The sequence below is a fragment of the Xiphophorus maculatus genome, chromosome 10 (genome assembly GCF_002775205.1).
Source record: "Xiphophorus maculatus strain JP 163 A chromosome 10, X_maculatus-5.0-male, whole genome shotgun sequence".
NCBI classification, from domain to species: Eukaryota; Metazoa; Chordata; class Actinopteri; order Cyprinodontiformes; family Poeciliidae; genus Xiphophorus; species Xiphophorus maculatus.
Window position 1 is genome coordinate 17,720,090 of NC_036452.1, and position 20,462 is coordinate 17,740,551.

Here is a 20,462-nt window from a genome sequence, read left to right on the forward strand (position 1 = left end):
GATGAAGCTTGAGCAGGCCTTGTACATTAGCTCCTGCCGACAATTCTTCTTGGGATCTGGCAGGGGTTGAAAGGGATCTTTTCCGCATGTCTTCTTTCTTTGGTGTCAGAGGTTTCTAGCACTTGAACACACCGTTGGAATGAAGTTTTTACTACCCACTCTCTTGCTGTAATCAGGTTGGTTGACGTTCGGGTTGGAGGTCATCTACTAGATCAGGAACTTCTGTCCACTGGCTTGTGTGGATCCAGCTGGCTCCGTCAGCAGCCTGAGTCATGAAAAGCCCATGGAAGGTTCCTTGCGAAGTCACCAGTGTTCACTATGGTTCTGCTTCACCATCGTCCAATCAGTACAAAGGAGTCTGCAGAGGTCAAGTGTGCAGCTATAAGACTTAACAGTGGAGAGGTCGTACAGTAAGATAACATTGCATCGTCACAAACAGCATTGGGAGGGAGCGGCCTGTTCCCTTAAAAGGTTTCTTACCACATTTTCTTTGTGGCACAAACCATGAATGTCAGACAGACAGACAGACAAAGAGGGCAGCTGCTTGTGTTGAACAAAACAGAAGAGAGTTTTAAGAATTATTTGAAACCATGTCTCCTCGAATCTGCATTTGTGCTAAAGCACAAACAGCGCAGTAACAGTAAGCGCCCAGCCTGCATACAATCCGAGGAAGGGGAGACTGCAGGAGCCATGATGTTAGCTCAGACGCAGGAAACTTCCATTGATATGCATACTGGTGAGAGCTGGGGCTGCAATACACTGCTCTATGAAAGGTTCGGTTTGCAATCTAATGTTGACGCCTTCAGAGGTGGACTTAAGGATAATTACCACTTAGCGCAATAAATCTTGTCCCATGAGATCAATGGGACTTTAAATTTCACCATAAATAAAGATGTCAAACTGGAATCCTGTTCGTGACGCCAAAATTGTTGTGGAAAAAATGACTCTAGCTGGACGATCTGGATGAGAAGAAATTAAGAAATGTATTAAAACCTTGCAAGGTGAGAACAGAAATACAGAGTCAAAGGAGTCTGTCAAGTGTACTCTAACAGTGGATCTGGCTTTCTTTTATAGGTTCTGATCACAGAAGAGAGACTTGAATGGACTATAGGTGTGAATCCCTGATTGTTATGTACCAGGGACTCTGTGGAGCCCAACACAGATGGTCTTGCCATTTGTCTATTGTTAAGGATAGGGGGTTGTTTTTTCATGCTAAAGAGGGCAGATAAGTTCTACTTTGGGGAAGTAACACTTAGATAGTCTCCAGGATCGAGGAGTTCTCCCCTGCTGTTATATGACACTGCATAAGTCTTGAGAGCAGCTTGACCAATCTCATGATAAGACAATGCAGAAATACCTAAAGCAGAAGAGTGGTGAGGAGCACATTATAACATTTTCCATTACACCAGAGAACCAAAAACAACAACTGCAACAACAAAAACAAAGACTCCAACTCATTTTCCCACCAAACTGGAAAACTATACAGAGCAGGTGTCACCACTCCTCACTGGACTCCATAGCAACACCTGCAAGTTGTTGCTATGGTTTAAATGCTACGCTCCGTTTCCTCGTCATTGTTAAAAATGGAAGCAGACAAACATGATTTCGATCAAAGTGTTTATTTTCCTTGTATAAAAATGAATATTTTACTTTAAGAGGATCAGCTTGGAGCGGGAAAACGGTGTTTTCCGTGTCACTCTTTGAAACGTGTTCCATGTGGTATTGTGTCGCATTAGAAGTAGCTCTGCAGTGGCTCTCCCAAAATGTTCTCCATCTCCTGGATGACCTTCTGGACCTGCTGCTCCACTTCCTCACATTCATCTGCAAAGCAAACACATGCACACGCCATTAATCACAATATCAGCAGAAACACACACACACACACACTTCCACTGAAACGACCCTGGTTTTTAGCGGAGACCAACTGAGAACCAAGTCAATTATGCGAGTCCTCACCCTCCATGAGTTCGGCCAGGAACGGGATGGTCTCGGGCAGCAGAACCACGTAGTTCTCCTTCAGTCTGGACGCCAGCTCCATCAGCATGAGGAGGGAGGAGAAGCGCACCTGCAGAGGAGGAGCGGATATTCAGATTCAGGATCAACAGCCTGGAAGGCAGTGCTCAGGGATGAAAAGATTACTTGGATTAATGGTGATAAATCAATTCTTGATTTGAAAAGTGTGCCAAATTTTTTATCTGATTAATCAAACAATAGTCTGAAGCATCGCTTAATCCATTCCTAAAATACTCGCTACTCGCAGGCGGGACTAAAAGTTGAGCTCACCTTGGAGTCGCTGTGCCTCGTCTTGAGCAGGATCTGATAGTTGAGGGTTTTCCACTGAGAGTCGTCGGCCAGCGCAACGGCGAACTGACCCACGCAGGGAACCAGATGCTGGACGACCCGGTCCTGGTAGACCTGCGGCCCGCCCAGGGAGTTCTCCAGCTGCGCACAGAAACACGGAACGGAGGAGCTTCAGATCGCGTTCGTTCAGGTTCCGAGCTTTCAAACGTGGCGTTGCGTCTCACCTGGTCCACCAGCGGGCCCAGCAGGGCGTCGGCCCGCTCTCGGCTCAGGAACTTCTGCGTGTCGTACAGGGAGATCTTCTGGAGAACGTCGAGCACCGACCGGAGCAGCAGGCAGTTCTTCTCCTCCGAGCGATCCGAGTCAAAGATGAGCTCATCTGGAAGAGACGGGAGGTCAAAAATCAGCGTCGCCTAACAACTGCAAAAAGATTTATAAAACAACTATTATTAGCCTGAAATGTATAGCTCATAAAATCTGGCAAAATAAAAGTGAAATGTTCATAACAATTCCTAAACTACGAATAACAAACAGTTAAAAAGAATTTAAATACATCAACTGTTAATAGATAATAGAAATTGTAATTACTATTATGACAACATAAATAACTGATAATGATTCATTCAGACATTGTCTTACAAATAAAGTGATACATATTACATTAAATTAGGGCTAGGCGTTAAATGGATTTTATTAATAAATAAAATTTTTAGATTTCAGTTATGGAAAATTGGGATTTTTTTTTTTTTTAATCACCAATGTGCTCCTTTTGTTTCCGTAGTTCAGAGTGATGTCAGTGCGCCATGGGTAGCCATTTTGTTTGACAAGCACACCTTACAACTTCTAACTATTTGGACTTTGAATTCAGGTCAACTTTGTAACAGAATATTAGGGCCAGGGTACGATTTTATTAGTGTTTTTCTTAGTTATCAGAATAAAGTTGCAATATCAGAAGAATAAAGTCCTAATTTTATAAGAAAGCAAAAACAATATATATATTTATATATAAGCCATATCACCCAGCCCTACTTCAAATAAGCTTTCTGACTATAATCAAATTAAGAATATTATTAAATTAAATGTTTTGCGACAACTGCTGACATTATGCCATACAATTGGAAAAAAAATATCATAAATTTAAATGTAAAAAAAAAGGCATAGTGAATAAAATACACTAATAACCTATTATTAAAATTCAATCAGAGAAAAATAAAAATACGTTACTATTATTTAATTGTGAACAGTAAAGATTATACTATCTAGATTATCACAAGAGACAGTTTACCTCATGTAGAGAAATAAATAAGCTCAAATGTGAAAAGATCATATTTTAATAAAAGTAAGTCAATAGCATGTTGTCATCTAGATCAGGAACCTGTTTTAGCGCTGTTGGTCTGTCTCAGCACGTCTGCCAGAGGCTTCACCAGGTTTCCCGCGAAAAGCACGAAGAGACCCTTGAGGCGCTCGGCGATGCGGTTGCAGAGGCGGTAAAACGTCAGCAGGCGGTCTTTGCTGTCTGATTTAGTCCAATCGAAGAGCTGCGGCAGACAAACAAACGGCCTCAGTCGTTTTCTGCTTCTGCAGGAAATGCAGAAGCAGGATCGACCCTCAGGATCGACGCTAACGTCACCTTGAAGAAGAGCGGCCTGAACGTGACTTCGGACAGCTTCATCACCATGGCGATCAGACAGTCGATGACTCCGCCCTCGACCTGCCACGCCTTCTCCAGGTCGCCCTGATGCGAGGAGGAGAGGCAGTCAGCTCCGAACTGACCCGAGTCGGGTCTGGGGGGAACCGATTCTGCTTCAGCTCACCTGGCAGTGTTCGGCCCGGAAGTCCAGTGAAGTCAGGAAGAAAGTGGTGAGCTCTGATTGGTGGGCGCTGAGCTGCTCTCGCTCCATGTGACCGATGTGCTCCTGTAGGATGCTCATCAGCGCCGCCAGCTGGCCCTGCAGGGAAACAGAGAAGCACAGAGATGAAACTTTTTATCCACTGTTGGCAAAGTTGTTTTTTTCCTTCCACTTGTAAAGACATCAAAATTATTTATCAACAAGATGTCATTTCTCTATCTTTAGCTGTTTTCTATTGGAGAAAAAAAACTTTCTCACTGTGGAAAAAAATGGCGCGGAGAGTTCAGAATTTAATAAATGATTAAATGTATTAAAACAGTAGAACGCAACTGTAAGCTTTGCAGAAAGCATTCAGAGACACACCAGTCCTTTATTCTGGAATTTTTTATCACAAGAAACTTGGGGAAAGAATGTAATAACTTTATCATTTGTAACCCTGATGCTAAATTTCCACTATAAAGTTTGAGCATTTAATTTTAGATTTTCATTGGGGGGAAAGAACAAAACAAATGCAGGCTTAAAACTAGCAAATAATCAAATTATATTTGGTCAATTTCATATTCACAAATGTCAATTTTCATCATCTTCAGCCTTTTTAAAAAAATTTATAAATTTTTTTTTTTTTTTACAGTTTTCATTAAGGAAATCAAACTATATTTATTAACTATTTCCCAAAAAAATCTGCACAGACATAATCTCTGCAGGTCATTGCATATTTTGTCATAATGTCTGCTCTCTGATTTATTGATTTTTGTTTGTTTTTGTACCAATATTGTTTGTAGAAGCCCCTGGCACACTTTATTTCACATTCTGTGCTCTGTTCCTCGTTTTTTCTTTGTATTTATGAAAAAAACAATTTTTTCTCAATAAAAAAAAAAACAACTAATTTTTATATAATTTTTTATTGGAAAGCAGGAATATTTTCGAGATTTCTCACTGAACAAAAAACAAAAACTGCTCAGTCTCTCACCTTCCTGTCCTCCACCATGCAGCTGTAACACTTGGATATGGTGGGCAGCAGGACCCTGGGGGGTAGGTTGGCAGCCAACGTGTTCCTCAGGGACGACAGACGAAGGCAGAGCTGGGAATGTGGCGAGGACGACGACGACGATGACGTTGAAGAGGACGAGCTCTCTGTGAGGCGGGTCAAGCGGCAGACCTGCAGAAAGAGGAAGTAGGAAAGTGAAGGTTGTTGCTCCAATCGGGACGGCCGGCTCCGGGCGACATACCTGAAACATGATGTCCTGTAAGTACGGGCTGATGAAGTGCACCAGCGTCTCGGTGACGCGCTGCAGGGCCGTGACGGCGCTGAGCAGGTAGATCTCGTTGGTCAGCAGCTCCTTCCTGTTGCTGAGCGCGTGCAGGACGGCGGGCATCAACCTGCAGGGCCAAGGGCGGCGCGGGTGAGCGGCAGGGTGGAGAAACACCGAGCCGGCCTGTTGGTGCGACCCCGTTACCTGGGTAACTGAGCGATGGCGAGGGTCTTGAGCGCGCCGACCACCTCGGCGATGCAGAGCAGAGCGCTGCCCGTCACGTTCCTGTCCTCCGCCGTCGCCGTGACGATGTCCACGGCCTGCAGCAGGACGGGGACGAAGACGTTTTGGTGGGCGGAGCCAAAAGTGCGACAGAGCAGCTTGAGGCTGTAGAGTGCCGTCTGCCGGTTGATGGCCTGCTCCGCCTCCTCGGACGACTTGCCAGGACTCTTCCCGACGATGCTCAGCAGGTCAGAGGTCAGCTGTAAGAGCGACGCCACCTGAGACGAGCGCAAAGAAACCCGGGGGTCAGAACAAGAAATTTATGAATTAATTGCCAGAGTAGCAGTTTTATTGGACCTCTGATTGTTAATACAATCAATCAGTAAAATCAATCAGTTTTAGTTCAATAATTTTAAATAAAACTCTGTTACAGTGTCAGTGGCTTTTTCTGCTCTGTGGTTGTACAATGTATGTGGATTAATTAGGTTTTATTTAACGGTTTCAATGTGTAATAAAAATTTTAAAAAAACTTCCCCAGACCTTCTCTGCATTATTTAGTCTCTGGAAGATTTGTTTTCTGCTTTTACTGATGAAGTGACACGTGTCTTTTAAGGATCTAATGCAAGTTCAAACTCAGTTAGAACTGACAATGGGTTTCTATGGCAACACCAGGAAACGTTACCTGCTGCTCGTCCCACTGCGTGCGGTGGTGCAACTTGTTGTTGAGGAGCTCCATGGCCTTCCTCCGCACCGACGGCAACTCATTTCCCATCAGCCCCTTCATCACCGTGATGAAGGTGTCTGTGGGCAGCAGGGCGTTCACCTGGAGAGGAGTCGGGGTGTTAAAGGGAGCAGGGTTCACACACGTCCCCCCCCCCTCCAACAGTAGAGCTTTTCAAACATTTTCCAGGTCAGTTTTTAAATGTTTCCAGCACAACATTTTGGAGATCGAAACAATACAAATGAGCAAAAAGGGAAAAAAAAGACAGTCTCAATTACATTACATGTTACTTTTATTACTAATGTGGTGTGATAGTATTCCACACACCAGGGACAAACTAAAATATTTGTTTTGAAATGTCTCTCACACACACCTTGTACACATGACTCTTCTGAGAACAAAACGAATAAAATACAAGCCGGTTGCCCAAATCAACAACTCACTGAGCCATTAGGAATATTAAATATTAAAATATAAAGTAAAAAAAAAAAGTTTAGTCATTTAGCAAATACACAGTGAATCTAACAAACCTAAAACATGAGAAATTTAGTCTGATTTGTCTTCAGACGGTGAGAAAAAACCCCATTAGTGTCTTTTTATTAGGTGTGTATAAAAATCCTAATCAAACCCTGCAGTTTGAATATCAAGCACTTTATCCACAAATCCGGCACTTTCCAAACTGTGAAAGTACCTAATTGAAATGTAAGCATTTTTGAGGATTTAAAGCACCGGTATGAACCCTGGGGGAAGGTCTTTATCGTGACGCTGACCTTGTCCAGGACTTCGTAGGCCTTGTTAAGCAGAACTCTCCAGAACTTGGCGGTGGGTTGGTCGGCATTGTCCTCCACGCAGCGAGCCACGGAGTGGATGTAGCGCAGGATCTTCTCCAGCAGCCTGCCACACACACACACAAAGGTACTCAGAGAAGCGTTCTCACTGGTGTTCCCGCCGGTGTTCCCGAGAGGTACCCACGTCTGCTGCAGCTGCTGCAGAGAATCTTTGCTGTTGTCGCTTTCCTCCGAGACCTGAAAGCAGAAAGGACGTTTTAAGAAACGCCGACTTCCCCGTCTTCCCTGTCTGCGGCGGCGGATTCTTCCTTCCCACCTTCTGGATGAAGCGGCTGGAGCCGAGCAGCTGAGCCATGAAGGACACGCAGAGGAACTTAAAGTGTCGCAGCTCTTTGCCGCTGTGCGTCTCCACGCTGAAGATCAGGTCCTCCGTCTTTTCCTCCGGCTCGTCCTCCTTCTTCTTGGCCGCTCGCCGGCGAACCGCCGGCTTCGCTGTGGCTGCAACACGACAAATACTTCTGACGCCAACATCTGAAAAGCTCAGACTTTTCTGCTCGACTTAACAGCAAAACAGTGCAGGGTTTGACATGTTTTTTTCTGTTTGCTTTTTGGATTAACCAATTAATAATCTGCTTAATAGCAGCTGTTTATTTTTAGAATTTGAACCATGTAAAGCTAAATCTATGCCACGTAAGAAGTTCTGTGTAGAACATATCTGCAGACGAAGAAGGTTTATTTTTACTTTAAACGCAACATGTCTATACTGTATTTTTCGTACAGATTTGGCTTTATTACTGTCCTAAACATGTTTTTCTCTCAGCAAATGGTCTCTTTTTTGACTCTGTGTACTCCAATTAATGATAGATCAACTACTAAGCCAATATTGTCAATTAATTGCATTTAATCAATTAATTAATTTCAGGCCTATTGGAATTATTATTCCAAAGCGACGTGGACAGGAGCAGATTTTATAATTCCCTGCGTCTCACCTTCGTCCTTGTCGTCCGGCAGCTGCAGCACAAAGTTGAGGATGTTGATGAGGGAGCTGAGCTGCTGGTTCGCCTCGAACTGACAGCACAGGGAGATCCAGAAGTCCATGTCGCTCTCCAGAGCTGCGTCCTGAACGAGAAAAAAAAAAACAAAAACAAAAAACACCCCATTTAAAAATCCAGGAACTCACACAGAACACCTCCCTAAAATTAACGGAGGGAGCCTCCGTCACCTTGTCGCCGGCGCCGCTGCTCTGAGTAGCGTGCAGCTTCAGCAGCAGCAGCATGAGGATCCACAGGAAGTGGGCGGGGCCCAGCGCTGTCAACAGCTGGCCGAGGACCGGCAGCCGGCGGTGCTCGGGCACGTGAGGCAGCGCGTCGGCGAACACGTGCATGATCCTCGTCACCACGGCGACCATGACGGGGGCGGACGAGCCGTCCGAGAGGCGGTGGGCCTGCGGGGGGAAGAAATCAGTGCCACGTTAAGACTCGGCTCTTCATTCCTGTCGGCGGGCAGCGGCGGCGATCTCCGCTGAAATTATCCGAGCTCACCCGGACCAAAGCCGGGACGACCGTCTGCATCGTCTTCTCGATCACTCTGAAGCTGTAGGCGTCGTCCAGCCGCAGGATGTTGGCTCCCATGAAGGTAAAGATGGGCATGATGTTGTGGAGGACTTTCTCCTGCGGAGGGCGTGGGGGGGGCGACACGGGAAAGCTCTCTTACGTTCTTTATTTAAACAGGTATGCACCTGTCAGAGGAGGCGGGGCTTACGGGGAAGATGGCAGCGGTGGCGCCCAGCAGCAGCAGCGCGTGGTGGTGAGTCTGGGGCATGTCGGACGACCTGATGACCTGGACCACCAGCTCCACGCTGAATTTCTCTTCGTCCAGGATGTCTGCGGAGAGCGGACGCAGAACGTGAACGCGTGTTCAGGCAGGAAACTGGAAGCTCCGCCTCCTTGTCCCCCTCCTCACCTGCAGCCGGAGGGCCTCCGTCGGCCGACAGCCTGGTGCAGACGTTTAGCAGGCAGCTGAGGAGCATCTGCTTGGTGTACTCCATGTTTGTCTGATCGGCTGCACTCGGCTCCAGGCTCCTGGTGAGACAAACAAACCAAAAATGTAACCAATCGGAGCCTGCCGAAGGGGCGTGCCACCCCGCCCCCTTTTGTCAATCTCTACCTGACAGGTTATGGTCGTCTACTCGATTTGTTCAGGAACCAAATGTAACAGTCTGGTGTTTTATTTTCAAGCAATTTTGGTTTCATCACCTGTTCTATTTCATACAAATCAGCTGGAATTTGAACCCAAATAAATGAAAATGTTGTCATTTTATGGTAAGAATACAAAATTAACTTAAAATATACCAACAATGTTAGCATTTCTGTCACTAGTTCTTTACAAATTGCATCACTTATTTAAGCAAATTGGTAACTTTGTTGCTAGCTGGCAAAAGGACTAACCTATAGAAGCAGCACAGATTAAATAAAATGGCTTTAGTCATTGCAAGAATTAACATAGGACTACTTTCAGATAGAAGAAAAACATAATAACCATTTAAATTCCCCCCCCAATGTAAAACAGACTCAACGTAATCATTCGTTGGTTAATTTTCCATCCCATCCAGCTTTGTTGCTAGTCGGAAAAAGGGGTTTATTTCATGATGATTTAAAAATACGAAACCGGAAGCAGCTATTTGTTACCTGGACAGAAGAGAGAAGAGAGCAGGCACCAACACCTGGGCTCTCTTCAGCTTCTTCTTGTGCTGCAGCAGCTCCAGAATCAGTGTGACTCTCTGCCACAACACAGCACCTCCCTCTGGACACACACTGTCACTCTCCTGAGGTTTCCTGACCAGACCAAAAACAAAAAATTAATTTAAAAAATCAGTCAAGTCAAAAAACGGAGGTCCGAACACACAGCTCTGTGGTGCCCCAAGCTGAGATCGATATTTTCAGACCACAACATGAAGCATCTACTATAAAAACAGGTTGATATATGATTGAAAGGCATTAAAAAGTGAGATGGATCTCCACAGTCGCCATTTTATTTTACCCATAATGGTGGGGGGAAAAAAAAAACCTGCGACAGACTGGCGACCTGTCCAGGGTGAACCCTGCCGCTCGTTTAGAACATTAGCTGGAGATAGACACCAGCTCCCCTTCCGACACCGCTAGGGACAAGGGTGTTAGAAAATGGATGGATGGATGAATGGGTGGATGGATGGATGGTGTGAATAAAACGGGGACCATGCTGATGTGAAGAAGAGAAACGGCGAGTACCTCTGAGACATTCTGCTCCTGCGGGTTTGTTGGACCGTGACGCTGACTTTTGGTTTGTCTGGAGGAGCGAGCTCGTTGGCGACCAGCTGAGCATCGATGGCGATCTGTTAAAAACACGTTTAAAGCGTCGACTGTTAAAAGTTTTTAACAGAACGCCGGCTTTGACTTTTCTTTTCCTTTAGATTTTCTCACCGCTTTGAAGACGCTGCCGACCGTGTTGGCCACCAACGCACTGCGGCCCTCCGCCAGCAGGTCGAACATCACCGACAGGAGCTTCTGCTGCGCCTTCTCGTCTCCGAGGGCCGAGAAGAACGGCTTTGTGATCTGGAGACATGAACATTGAACGTGTGCGTTAAATCCAGATTTTTAAATTCTTGTTTTATTTGGTGGACTCGGTTTGGACGTGTTTTTCGACCATAAAGCCGTCAAATAAAACCTGGATGCTCTTTCGTCTCAGAAAACTGAGAATTTTGGATTTGTGTGTCATGCATCAGCAGTGTTCTGGCCCCCGACCTGTTCCAGAGCGAAGATCTGACAGCTGTCCATCTTCAGAGCTCTAACGAACAAATCCATGCAGTTCTCGTCCTCTGCCAGCAGGGACGCCGACGCCTCATTGAACTTCCCCAGCACGAGCCGAAGAAGCTGGGTTTCGGACTGCAACAGGGACGGCGTGTCGGGTCCGGTCTGTGCCAGGAGGGGCTCCAGAACCGGAAGCAGGGCGGAGAGGAGGGACTGGAAGAACGGGAAATAAGAACAACGTGAAATAAAATGGCATTAAATAAAGAAAATAACGGGCTTGGAAAACATTCGCACCTTTCCGTTGACGGAGCTCAGGGCCTCCAGCAGGGTGGTGGCGGTGTACGCCGGGCAGCGGGAGTTCAGCAGCTGCTGCAGGGTGTCCTGTAGCTTCCCCTGTTGCGACTTTGCTTTGCCAGACGAAGACTCATCATGAAGAACGCCGAGAACCTGAAGGCAACAAATACTCATTAGTGATTTAGGCAATTTAAGGGGCAGGTTCAGTGTGTTCGCACACTTTTCCCCACAAATGCACTTTTCAAGCATTTTCAAGGCAACTTTTCAAATTTTTCCAGGGACCACATGGTTTCATACACTATTACTGTTATTATTAACGTCTTAATAATAAGACGTTAATTATTGATGATAATAATCAATCCATTATTGATTGATTAATAATTGATAGGGAAAAAGTTTTGAAAATTCTCTCACACACACACGCTGTACACCCGACTGTTGGTCTCAGTTTGGTCTGAGATCAAAACACTCATAGCAAAAAAATAATCCTCAGATTTCAATAACTTAAACATCTAAAACATAAAACCTCCTTTATTTCAGTCACAGATATCAATAACTCACTAACTGAGTTAATAAATGTTCGTTAAGCTGAACAAATCTGTTTTTGTTAAGATAAATGACCCTTCTGTTCACATTAGATATCATAACACAACATAAATAATAACTTGTCTTTCAGTGAGGAGTCTTTCCTCCTAGAAGTTTATTTCAGCTTTATTACAAAACTGTCCAGCTAACAATACCAAGCACCTTCAAGGGCTACATACAGAAATCCAGCATGTTCCAAACCTTGAAAATCCTTGTGACGTTTTCAAGTATTTTGTACGATTCCTGAGCGAGCCGCGTTTAGAGACAGAAAAGCTCACCGTGCTCAGATACGATGCGTCAGTGATGATCTCCTCTGAGGTTTTCTGCAGCCTCTCTATGATTGGGTGGAAGGGGGAGCTGCTGGCTCCCGATAGGCTCTGCAAGGTGCAGAGGGCGGCCCTCCGGACTTCCTGAACCGGAGAGCTGAGACAGCATACCAAGGACAGGACCACTGGGGCAAGGAGATACAGGAGAGTCGATTAAGTCCCAGCAGAGAACCCCGCCCCCCCAAAAAAAATCAAACCTGCAGGGCAACCGCTCCTCACCTGGTGAGTCCAGAGCTGCCAGCTCGTTCAGCGTGGCGGCCGGCTGGACCTCCATCAGAACCCGGCCCATGTGCAGCGCTCTGGTCTGCAGCATGGCGCCCACCTTCACGTCCAGCTGGTCTCCGTGGTTACTGCTGTATCCCCAGATGAGGCACAGGAACCTGAAGAGTATGGCGGGCTCCTGGAGATGAACCTGAAGGAGACATGTGTAATCATTGGACCCTTTTTTTTTTTTTTAAATCACGCTGCACCTAAAAAAATAACTTTCCATAATATGTCAAACTCAAGGCCCCGGGGTCCAAATCCGTCCCGGCGAAGCATTTAATGTGGCCCTCAGGACTCCAGATGCCAAAACACATTGATCAATCTCTCTCTGTTTTTTTTTTTTTTTTTTTCAGTGGTTGCAGAAATTCACACAAAAATCAACAGATTCCCACATATTTTCGCATAACTGTGAGTTTATGAAAATCTTTCCTCTGATGTGGTCAAACCCATTGGGTTTACACAACTTCTACCTCCAACCTGCAGGTGGCAGTATTTCTTATTTTCACAACTCAATGTCAAGTTCTAGTCTGATCGATCGTAAGCATGCAAGTGCAAATCTTGCACTATTCCTTGCAAATATTTCTAAATTAGCACCACAAAATCTGAGAATTTGATTGCAAAAATCACAAAAACAATCATAAAATTCTGGAGGGACTGATCGATATTATTTAATTTTAGGAAGAACTTAATAAATATTTCTCCAATGCAGAAATATTTATTAATATTTAAAACAGTTTTATCAATACATTCTGGTACAAGATGAGGACGAGTTTTGACATCCCTGCTTTGCACGACTCACCTGGACGAGCTGCTTCATCAGAACCCTGCAGCTCCCAACGACCGGGCCCTCAGAGGCGCCACCGATGATGATGCTGAAGAGGCGGCAAATCAGGCCCAGGTAGCAGCAGGTGTTGGCGTCCATCTTCTCCGGATTCCACCAGGCCTCACCTGTAACATGGACGTGACCAACTTATTCAAAACTCTTAAATCCCACCAAACATCACAGTTACAAATGTTTTCTTCTTTTTTTTTTCTTTACCTTTAAACGAGGTGTCATGACACCTGAGCGAGGAGATAAAGTCCCTGAGCAGAGCGATCAGAACCGAGCCGAACTCCCGATCCAGACGCTGCCCCGGCTGCTGCTCGCATCGGCTCAGGTAGACGCCCAGGGCTTCGGAGAAGGTGGGCGGCACCGGGATGGGACACCCGATTTCCTGTGATGTCACAGAGGAGCGAACTGCTGTCTACGTTTCCCACAACACACCTGGACTACCTGGAGTGAAGTTGGCGCCCCACCACCTTCTTCGTATTGAACCAAATTGGTTTGCGCAGCAAAAACTTTCGCTTGTGCCGGTGTCATTTTAAAGATGTTAATAAATGTTTCCAGAGGTCATCAAAGGTCAACCAGCCAGTCCACGTTTACAGAATCAAACGCCATATGATGGCAATCAACTGTGCTATGATTGTGCAGCAATTTTTTTTGTTTGTGTCAATGTTTTTAAGATCTTAAAAACAAAAAGTTTTCATAACCCCTCCCCCCTCACATTAACAAAATCATACAAAACTTATAAATTATATAATAAATTGACTCTGCTTCATTTGTCTTGGTTTGTGTAGCTAAAATATTTGCAGCATGGTTTACTAACACCAAATTTGGCTGATTTTAGTAAATGTAGAGTTGGCTAGTTGAGCTTCGATGACCTCTGGAAACATTTATTAACATCTTTAATATGATAGCGACACAAACGAAAAGTTTTGCAAAGGTGAACGATCATGATGAGAGGGGCCGACTCCACTCAGCTAACTGGACTTCCTGTGAGCTAGAACTCACCCGGGCGTCGTCGCTTCGGATCACGTCCAGCAGGGGGGGCTCCAGCAGCGTGTAGACCCTCTGGGCGGTGAGCAGGTGCTGCGTCGCGCTCAGATCCCCCAGGCTGAGCAGCAGGGTCTGGGTCAGAACCAAGAAGGACGCCCTCCCGCTGAGCCCGGCGCCCCGCTGCTGCTCCACCAGCAGGACCAGTTTCTCCAGCTGCACAACACAAACGCATTCGTGAACGCTCCCGTCGGAAAACCGGATTCGCCAGGAGCTCCGCTCTCAGACGTGCGACTCACGGCGTCCCGTTTGGAGAAGTGCTCCATGCTGGTCAGGTTCTTGGTGAGCGTGGCGACCAGACGCTGGTTGGCCATGCCTACGAAGTCGGGCTGAGTGCTCTTCTTCGTCACATTCTGGAGCTCTGTTGGGAAGCAAACAAGACGTTTGTTGCTAAAAGTCCAAGGATTTTAAAACTTTCAAACAGGAAGTTGTCGGGTCGCTCACCTTGAGCCCAGCTCAGAGTGAGAGGGTGCTGGTTGAAGATGGAGGACCGGGCGATGGAGTGGGCGATTCCCACCTCAGACGAGGTGATCACCAGGAAGGGCAGCAGCTTCCAGCCCGTTTTCTGCAGAAACTCAGCGTCCCCCTTTCCCAGCCGGGGGTCCGACAGCAAACGCACCGCCTCCGTCAGTACGGGCATCCTGTATTAGGCGACAAAGGAGGGCTGCAACGATTCCTAACTTGAGACTGAAAGTATAATATAAAATGAATTGCTTACTAATGCTTCAATTTAAATGTACTTTTTAATTTGTAAAAGTTAGTGTCATCTGTGCTTTAGAAAAGAATTTATAATTCAAACTTGAGACTGAAAGTGATGTTTATATCGTACTGTATTTAATAAAAATGTTAATAAAAAATGAACGGCATTGTTTACTAGCATTTTCTCTACACTAGCTACTACAGAACAACTTTTTTTTTTTAATTGCTTGATTAATGCAGAATAACTGACAAATTACTCAATTATTAAACTAATTGTTTACAACAAAGTAATTTGAGTTAAGTGGTCAGCTGTCTGAAGTTTCATAATCCAAGAGGGAAACCTTCTGGAGGAACACATGCGTTTAGTTCACTGACCACTGCTGAGCTGGTGGATGAACTCTTTGCAGCAGGGACAAAAGCCATGACACCACATCCTCTGGGTCCAAAACATCCAGCAGCAGCTACAAAAAAAACAAAACACCCCAAAAAAATCTACTTCAGTGAGCAGGGACACCACACAGCGATGGACTAAAGAAGGACTTATCCCACTGACCTGCAGGACCCCGAGAGCGGCAGTGACCACTTCTGGAACGTCGTCGTTCAGGCGCTCCGCGACGGCGTCTCTCAGGAACGTTTCATCCAAGCTCTGCCGCTGTTCGAAGGAGACGCAAGACGGTGAGGCATTGTGAAATCCTCCTCGCCGTTTATTTTTAACACATATTCCAGCTGTACCTGCTCAGACGTGACGATGCTCATCAGATGATCCACGGCTGCCACTCGGACCGAAGGCTGCGGGTGTTTAAGGCTGAGGAGCAGCGACGTGTCCAAGTCGTCCAAAATCTGACAGAAATTGTCAGGAAGGAAGTAAAGATGAGCTTTTCTCTCCGTGAGAATCAGAATTTATCTTTGTGTTGTTGTTTTTTTTTAAAAAAGAGAAAAACTTGGAATATTTTTTCTTAACCTGGAATTTGCCACTGCTCATGGACAGAGTCAGGAACTGGTGGAAGAGACGTTTCTGCTGCTGGTCGTCGCTGTCGGTCACATGACCAGCGAGGACTGCGTCCAGCGCTCGGCAGTACCTGGACTCAAACAGTCGAACGACAGGCAGCAGGCGCTGGTCGAGGGACGACATGTCCTCAGCAGAGCGCTCGGTTTGATTCAGATACTCTTCCAGGAGGAGACTGCAGCAGAAACAAAAACAGGTCAAATAATGTTGAGAGTTCTAAAATTAGCCCACTGGGGGAGTCAGGGTCTGATGGAAGAAGTCTCTTCTGGTTCTAAATCTTCCATCCAAAGATATAATATCAAACAGATAGTATTTAGTGGAAGCTAATGCTAATGCTCTGTACCAATGTGGCGTTTAATGGAAGCTTAAATGACGATACCCACCATGTGGCAATGACACAACATGCTACATCGTCATCATATTGTTATACAAGAATATTCTGGAGGGATATGACTAATATTTTTCAGTAAAAACTATTGAAAATTACTTTAACAAATAAGGCTATTTTATTGGGAATGGAAATTTTTTTTATTATATATGGTAGATATCATGTTCACACCTCCAAACATCTGAAACAAAAAGATTTTCTTATATTCAATTATGGGCTCTGTGGGTAGAGCAGTCGTCTTGTGATCGAAAGGTTGTAGGTTCGATTTCAGCTTCCTCCTTTCACATGCTGCATGCATATCGGTATATTGAATGCACATCCTGCATACCAGTGTATAAATGTGTCCATTTACCATTTTTATATATATACAAGTTTAAAGGTCAAGGAAAGCCAAAATGCTAAAACACTAGTTTAGGAGCCTTACCGAGCCACGGTTCGGTCCAAGTCTTTGGTCAGCGGGACAGACTTCAGGATGGACTTCACCATGCTGAGTCTGTCTGCCCCTTTCTCATCTGTTACAGAGATTACCTGTTAAACTCTGATCCCAGTTGTCACATGGCTACACCGTTGACACCTAAAATGTTCACAGTCTGACCTGAGCAGAACAAACCGCGGACCAGTTGAGGCAGCATGTACCCCAGCAGGGGACCGACATCGTGGCTCGCCGCCATGACCTGCAGCGTGGAAACCAGTGCTGGCATCGAGCACAGACTCTTGAGCGCCCTAAGCACAAAAGCAACACATGGTAAAGGAGAGACCACACCTGCACTGAGCACAACAATCAACACCCGAACCACCTCTGGGGTACCTGGGACCGACCGAGCCCTCCTTCTGGTTCTGCAGCAGTACGATGAGGCAGCCCAGACCCTCTTTGGCCAGAACGGGCTCTTTGCGCAGAGACTTGCTGACGTGCACGGCGAGGCTGTCGACCAGACTGGCCTCCATCACCACCTTCACGGCCAGCTGGCACACGATCATGTAGGTGGCGGCTTTGTAGTCCGACAGGGACGACTTGAGACCCTGAAGAGACGAGCAGGCAACAAAACGGGACCCGATCTTAGTCAACCTGCTCAGCTGAGACATCTTATTTTTTTTAACAATGACATCCTATCCTGAGACGGAGTGCGTTAACGAACAGAAGCGAACAGCAACACTTAATAACAGAAATAGATGAATTTATCCATGTTTGGAGCACAAAACAGTCCATATCACAACACTCATGTCAAGAACAAGAGGATGGAAACTTATGCAGTTTCCATCAGTTTTACAGTTTGCTCCATCCTTTAAAAAAAAAAAAAGCAAAATCTGACTGTGTGTTCAGTTGGTTACCATCTGGACATATGGTAGCAGTTTGGCGATGATGGCGTCAGAAATTTTGTCCACAGCATCCAGAGCGGGGACGATGGTGCAGGCGTAGAAAGAGAAGATGACTCGGAGCTGAGAGAAGCTTCCAGAGTGTCCAGAGTAAGCCTGAGGAGGAGAACAGAGACCTGTTGGAGCTCGTCATATATCGGAAGGACAAACCTCTGCTCTTTCAGAGGCGCCGCGTGTCGGTGAGCTCACCTGGATGGACCGCGTCACCAGGGTGCAGATGAAGTCCATGAAGCTCAGGTCTGAGTAGCAGTGTGTGATCAGAGTCCCTCTAGAGAGCGGCACGCCCGGTTTCTGCAACATCAAGATGTTTTAAATCCATACAGAGCAGAACCAGAGAGACTGTCGAAGGATGGATCCGGACCTGTAAGCACCGCAGCCAGTTCCAGCGGTTGGTGGCTTCTTTGAGATTCAGCAGCTGCACGACTCGGACGAACAGGTTGGTGTCGTGGTACGGCAGCGCGCAGGCCAGCAGGCTGTCGGGGTTATACAGCTGGACGTGGAAGCTGAACGACACAACAACACCAGCGTGAGTCTGGAACGTCTTAACCTCTACCTCATCCGCGAGTCGATAACGGGTCAGAACCAGGTGGATAAGAACCCGAAGAGGTCAGATCAGAAACTCTGCTGGAAGCTTTGGTGCTTGTTACACTAAAACTAAAACATATTACACCCTAAGCTCGCAGCAAGTTAAAATTGTGCACTGTACCTTTAAGAGTACCAAAGAGGACCAATCCCGCCAAAAATGCAAACAATGAAGTAAATAAAAACATGTATTTATCTCAGAATATATTTATTTATTTACAGTTTTATTTCCTCATTTATTTATTTACTTATAGACGATTTTGGCAGGATGAATCCTCCATATTTGAGATCAGTTTTTAGTGGAAGTTGAAGATGGAAGATACTGATTATGCAGTTTGTAAAATAATCTAACACAAACTCCGCAATTTCAAAACTCCGACATGCCTCTGCTCCTGAGAGGGAAAGGTCCTGGCTGTTTTCCAACAGTTTTGCTAAGAAGATGCTGCAAATTTTCAATTTAGCAAAGAAAATGAAAGTTTGTTGTTCTAGCTGTCAGTGGGAACACCAGTAACGACTAGAAGCAACACAAACAAATAATGCATTTCTGCGTCCAAACGGAGAAATGCATTCGGAGACTGACGTCGTAAAAGCATCAGAAATTGTTTTTAAAAAAGTCACAGTTCGGAGTCTGCGCCGAGAAAAAGACTGACTCAGGTGTGATGTGAAGCAGAGCGACATACCGGTGAACCAGCCACTCAATGCACTTGTGAGCTGGCTTCAGCAGGAAGTACGGGCAGAGCCGCGTGAGGAAGAGCGAGATTCCGGCGTCCAGCTTCTCGTTGACCTCTTTGGACTGGACGCCGCGCTCCAGCGTCATGGAGGCGGGGCTGAACAGGGTGTCATGGAACTCCAGGAAAGCTGGCTCGATTCCCAGCAGCTCCTCCAGCCCCGTGCAGCCTGGAAAAGAGCAGAGAACAGGGAAGGTGTTAAGAGGGAGAACAGGAAGCGGTTCCGTGTCTGGCTCAGGCTCAGACTCACCGAGGGCGTAGAAGGTGCTCCTGTCCATGGTGGCAGCATCTTTGGGGTCAAAGAGCAGCGAGGCGACTTCTTTACGACTCAGCAGGTTGGGATCGCTCTGTGGCAGCGCGAGCCTCTTCAGCTGGAGAGCCAAGGACGTCATGATGGCTTCCGGTCTGAAGGAGACACAAACATAATCACATTCACACATTAAACTGAGCTTCAGTTCAACACACTTCATTTGAATGTTTTTAGAAGTTGTAGGTTAGTGAATACAAATGCATGCGACACATTTCAGTTTTATTTGTAAGAAATAAAAGAACACACACACACACACACACTCATTTCTCCCACTTCACAACTCCCCTAGTCTAACATTTTATTATGAAGCCAGGAGAGAAACTGACTAGATTTTTCTTTTTCTTATGGGTTCGGAAAGGGGGAACAACTTAGTGGGTTTAGTTCACAGCTGGACGGAAAAAAGAGAAACCGACACACAATCAATAATGTGTTGATAATTTGAATTGAATTATTAAACAGGTAACAGGATACTATGACCGTAACCTCAAAGTCTAGTTTCACATTAATCAGACATGATCTTTTTTTGTCTAGTGCGTTTAATAAATCAAATAATCGTCTCCACTACGTCTGAATACATTTCTAATCAGTAAAAAAAAAAAAAAAAAATCACCCATTAATCTGTTTAATTCTGTATAGTTCGGTACAAACACACAGAGAAGCATGTGCTCCTTACTGTCTGTTTATCCCCAGACTGTAAATAATAACTGATCACTTTAATCAACGTCGTGGGAAATCAAAGTTACCTGTTGTCAGATAAACTAAAACACACACACTAACAACATAAATCAAAAAAAAGTTTACGGACATATCAGCACCTACCTAAGTGACAAGGAGCACCCAAAACACACGTGCAACCGTGTCTGCGACGGAAACGTCTCTCTACATCCGGTTCACCAAGATGACAAAGTTTGATGGAAAGATGGCTCACTCCTAACAAATACTATCTTTGACGTAGAGATTAAATCACGCTTTTTGTTTACTCTCAGCAACATATCACACATATTATTTATGTTTTATACATATTGTTTATATGTAACATTTATTTCATAAAATGTTCCATAGTTGGTCAGGAACGTGACATTGTCACGATAACAACTGATGTAATGGTTTACG

The 20,462-nt window shown here is 45.5% G+C and overlaps 1 protein-coding gene across 1 annotated transcript; it reads right to left on the minus strand.

The window, feature by feature from the left end:
* Positions 1-1,603: 1,603 nt before the first annotated feature.
* Positions 1,604-20,217, minus strand: heatr1 (HEAT repeat containing 1). Its single transcript, XM_023341379.1, has 44 exons — positions 20,169-20,217; positions 19,290-19,444; positions 18,992-19,208; positions 18,091-18,232; positions 17,919-18,020; positions 17,685-17,825; positions 17,164-17,375; positions 16,951-17,078; positions 16,780-16,867; positions 15,923-16,142; positions 15,694-15,801; positions 15,515-15,613; positions 15,337-15,422; positions 14,707-14,903; positions 14,502-14,623; positions 14,221-14,418; positions 13,429-13,603; positions 13,189-13,337; positions 12,345-12,537; positions 12,078-12,250; positions 11,215-11,367; positions 10,915-11,133; positions 10,594-10,725; positions 10,402-10,505; positions 9,823-9,969; positions 9,098-9,216; positions 8,897-9,018; positions 8,677-8,805; positions 8,358-8,579; positions 8,125-8,254; positions 7,452-7,633; positions 7,320-7,372; positions 7,118-7,241; positions 6,309-6,449; positions 5,609-5,904; positions 5,381-5,531; positions 5,122-5,310; positions 4,116-4,250; positions 3,932-4,036; positions 3,677-3,839; positions 2,526-2,680; positions 2,284-2,442; positions 1,957-2,065; positions 1,604-1,821 (listed from the first exon to the last, which is right to left on the minus strand). Exons 2-44 carry the CDS (start codon positions 19,429-19,431, stop codon positions 1,733-1,735), a joined length of 6,420 nt encoding a protein of 2,139 aa, XP_023197147.1. The 5' UTR covers positions 19,432-19,444; positions 20,169-20,217; the 3' UTR covers positions 1,604-1,732.
* Between the last annotated feature and the right edge of the window lie 245 nt (positions 20,218-20,462).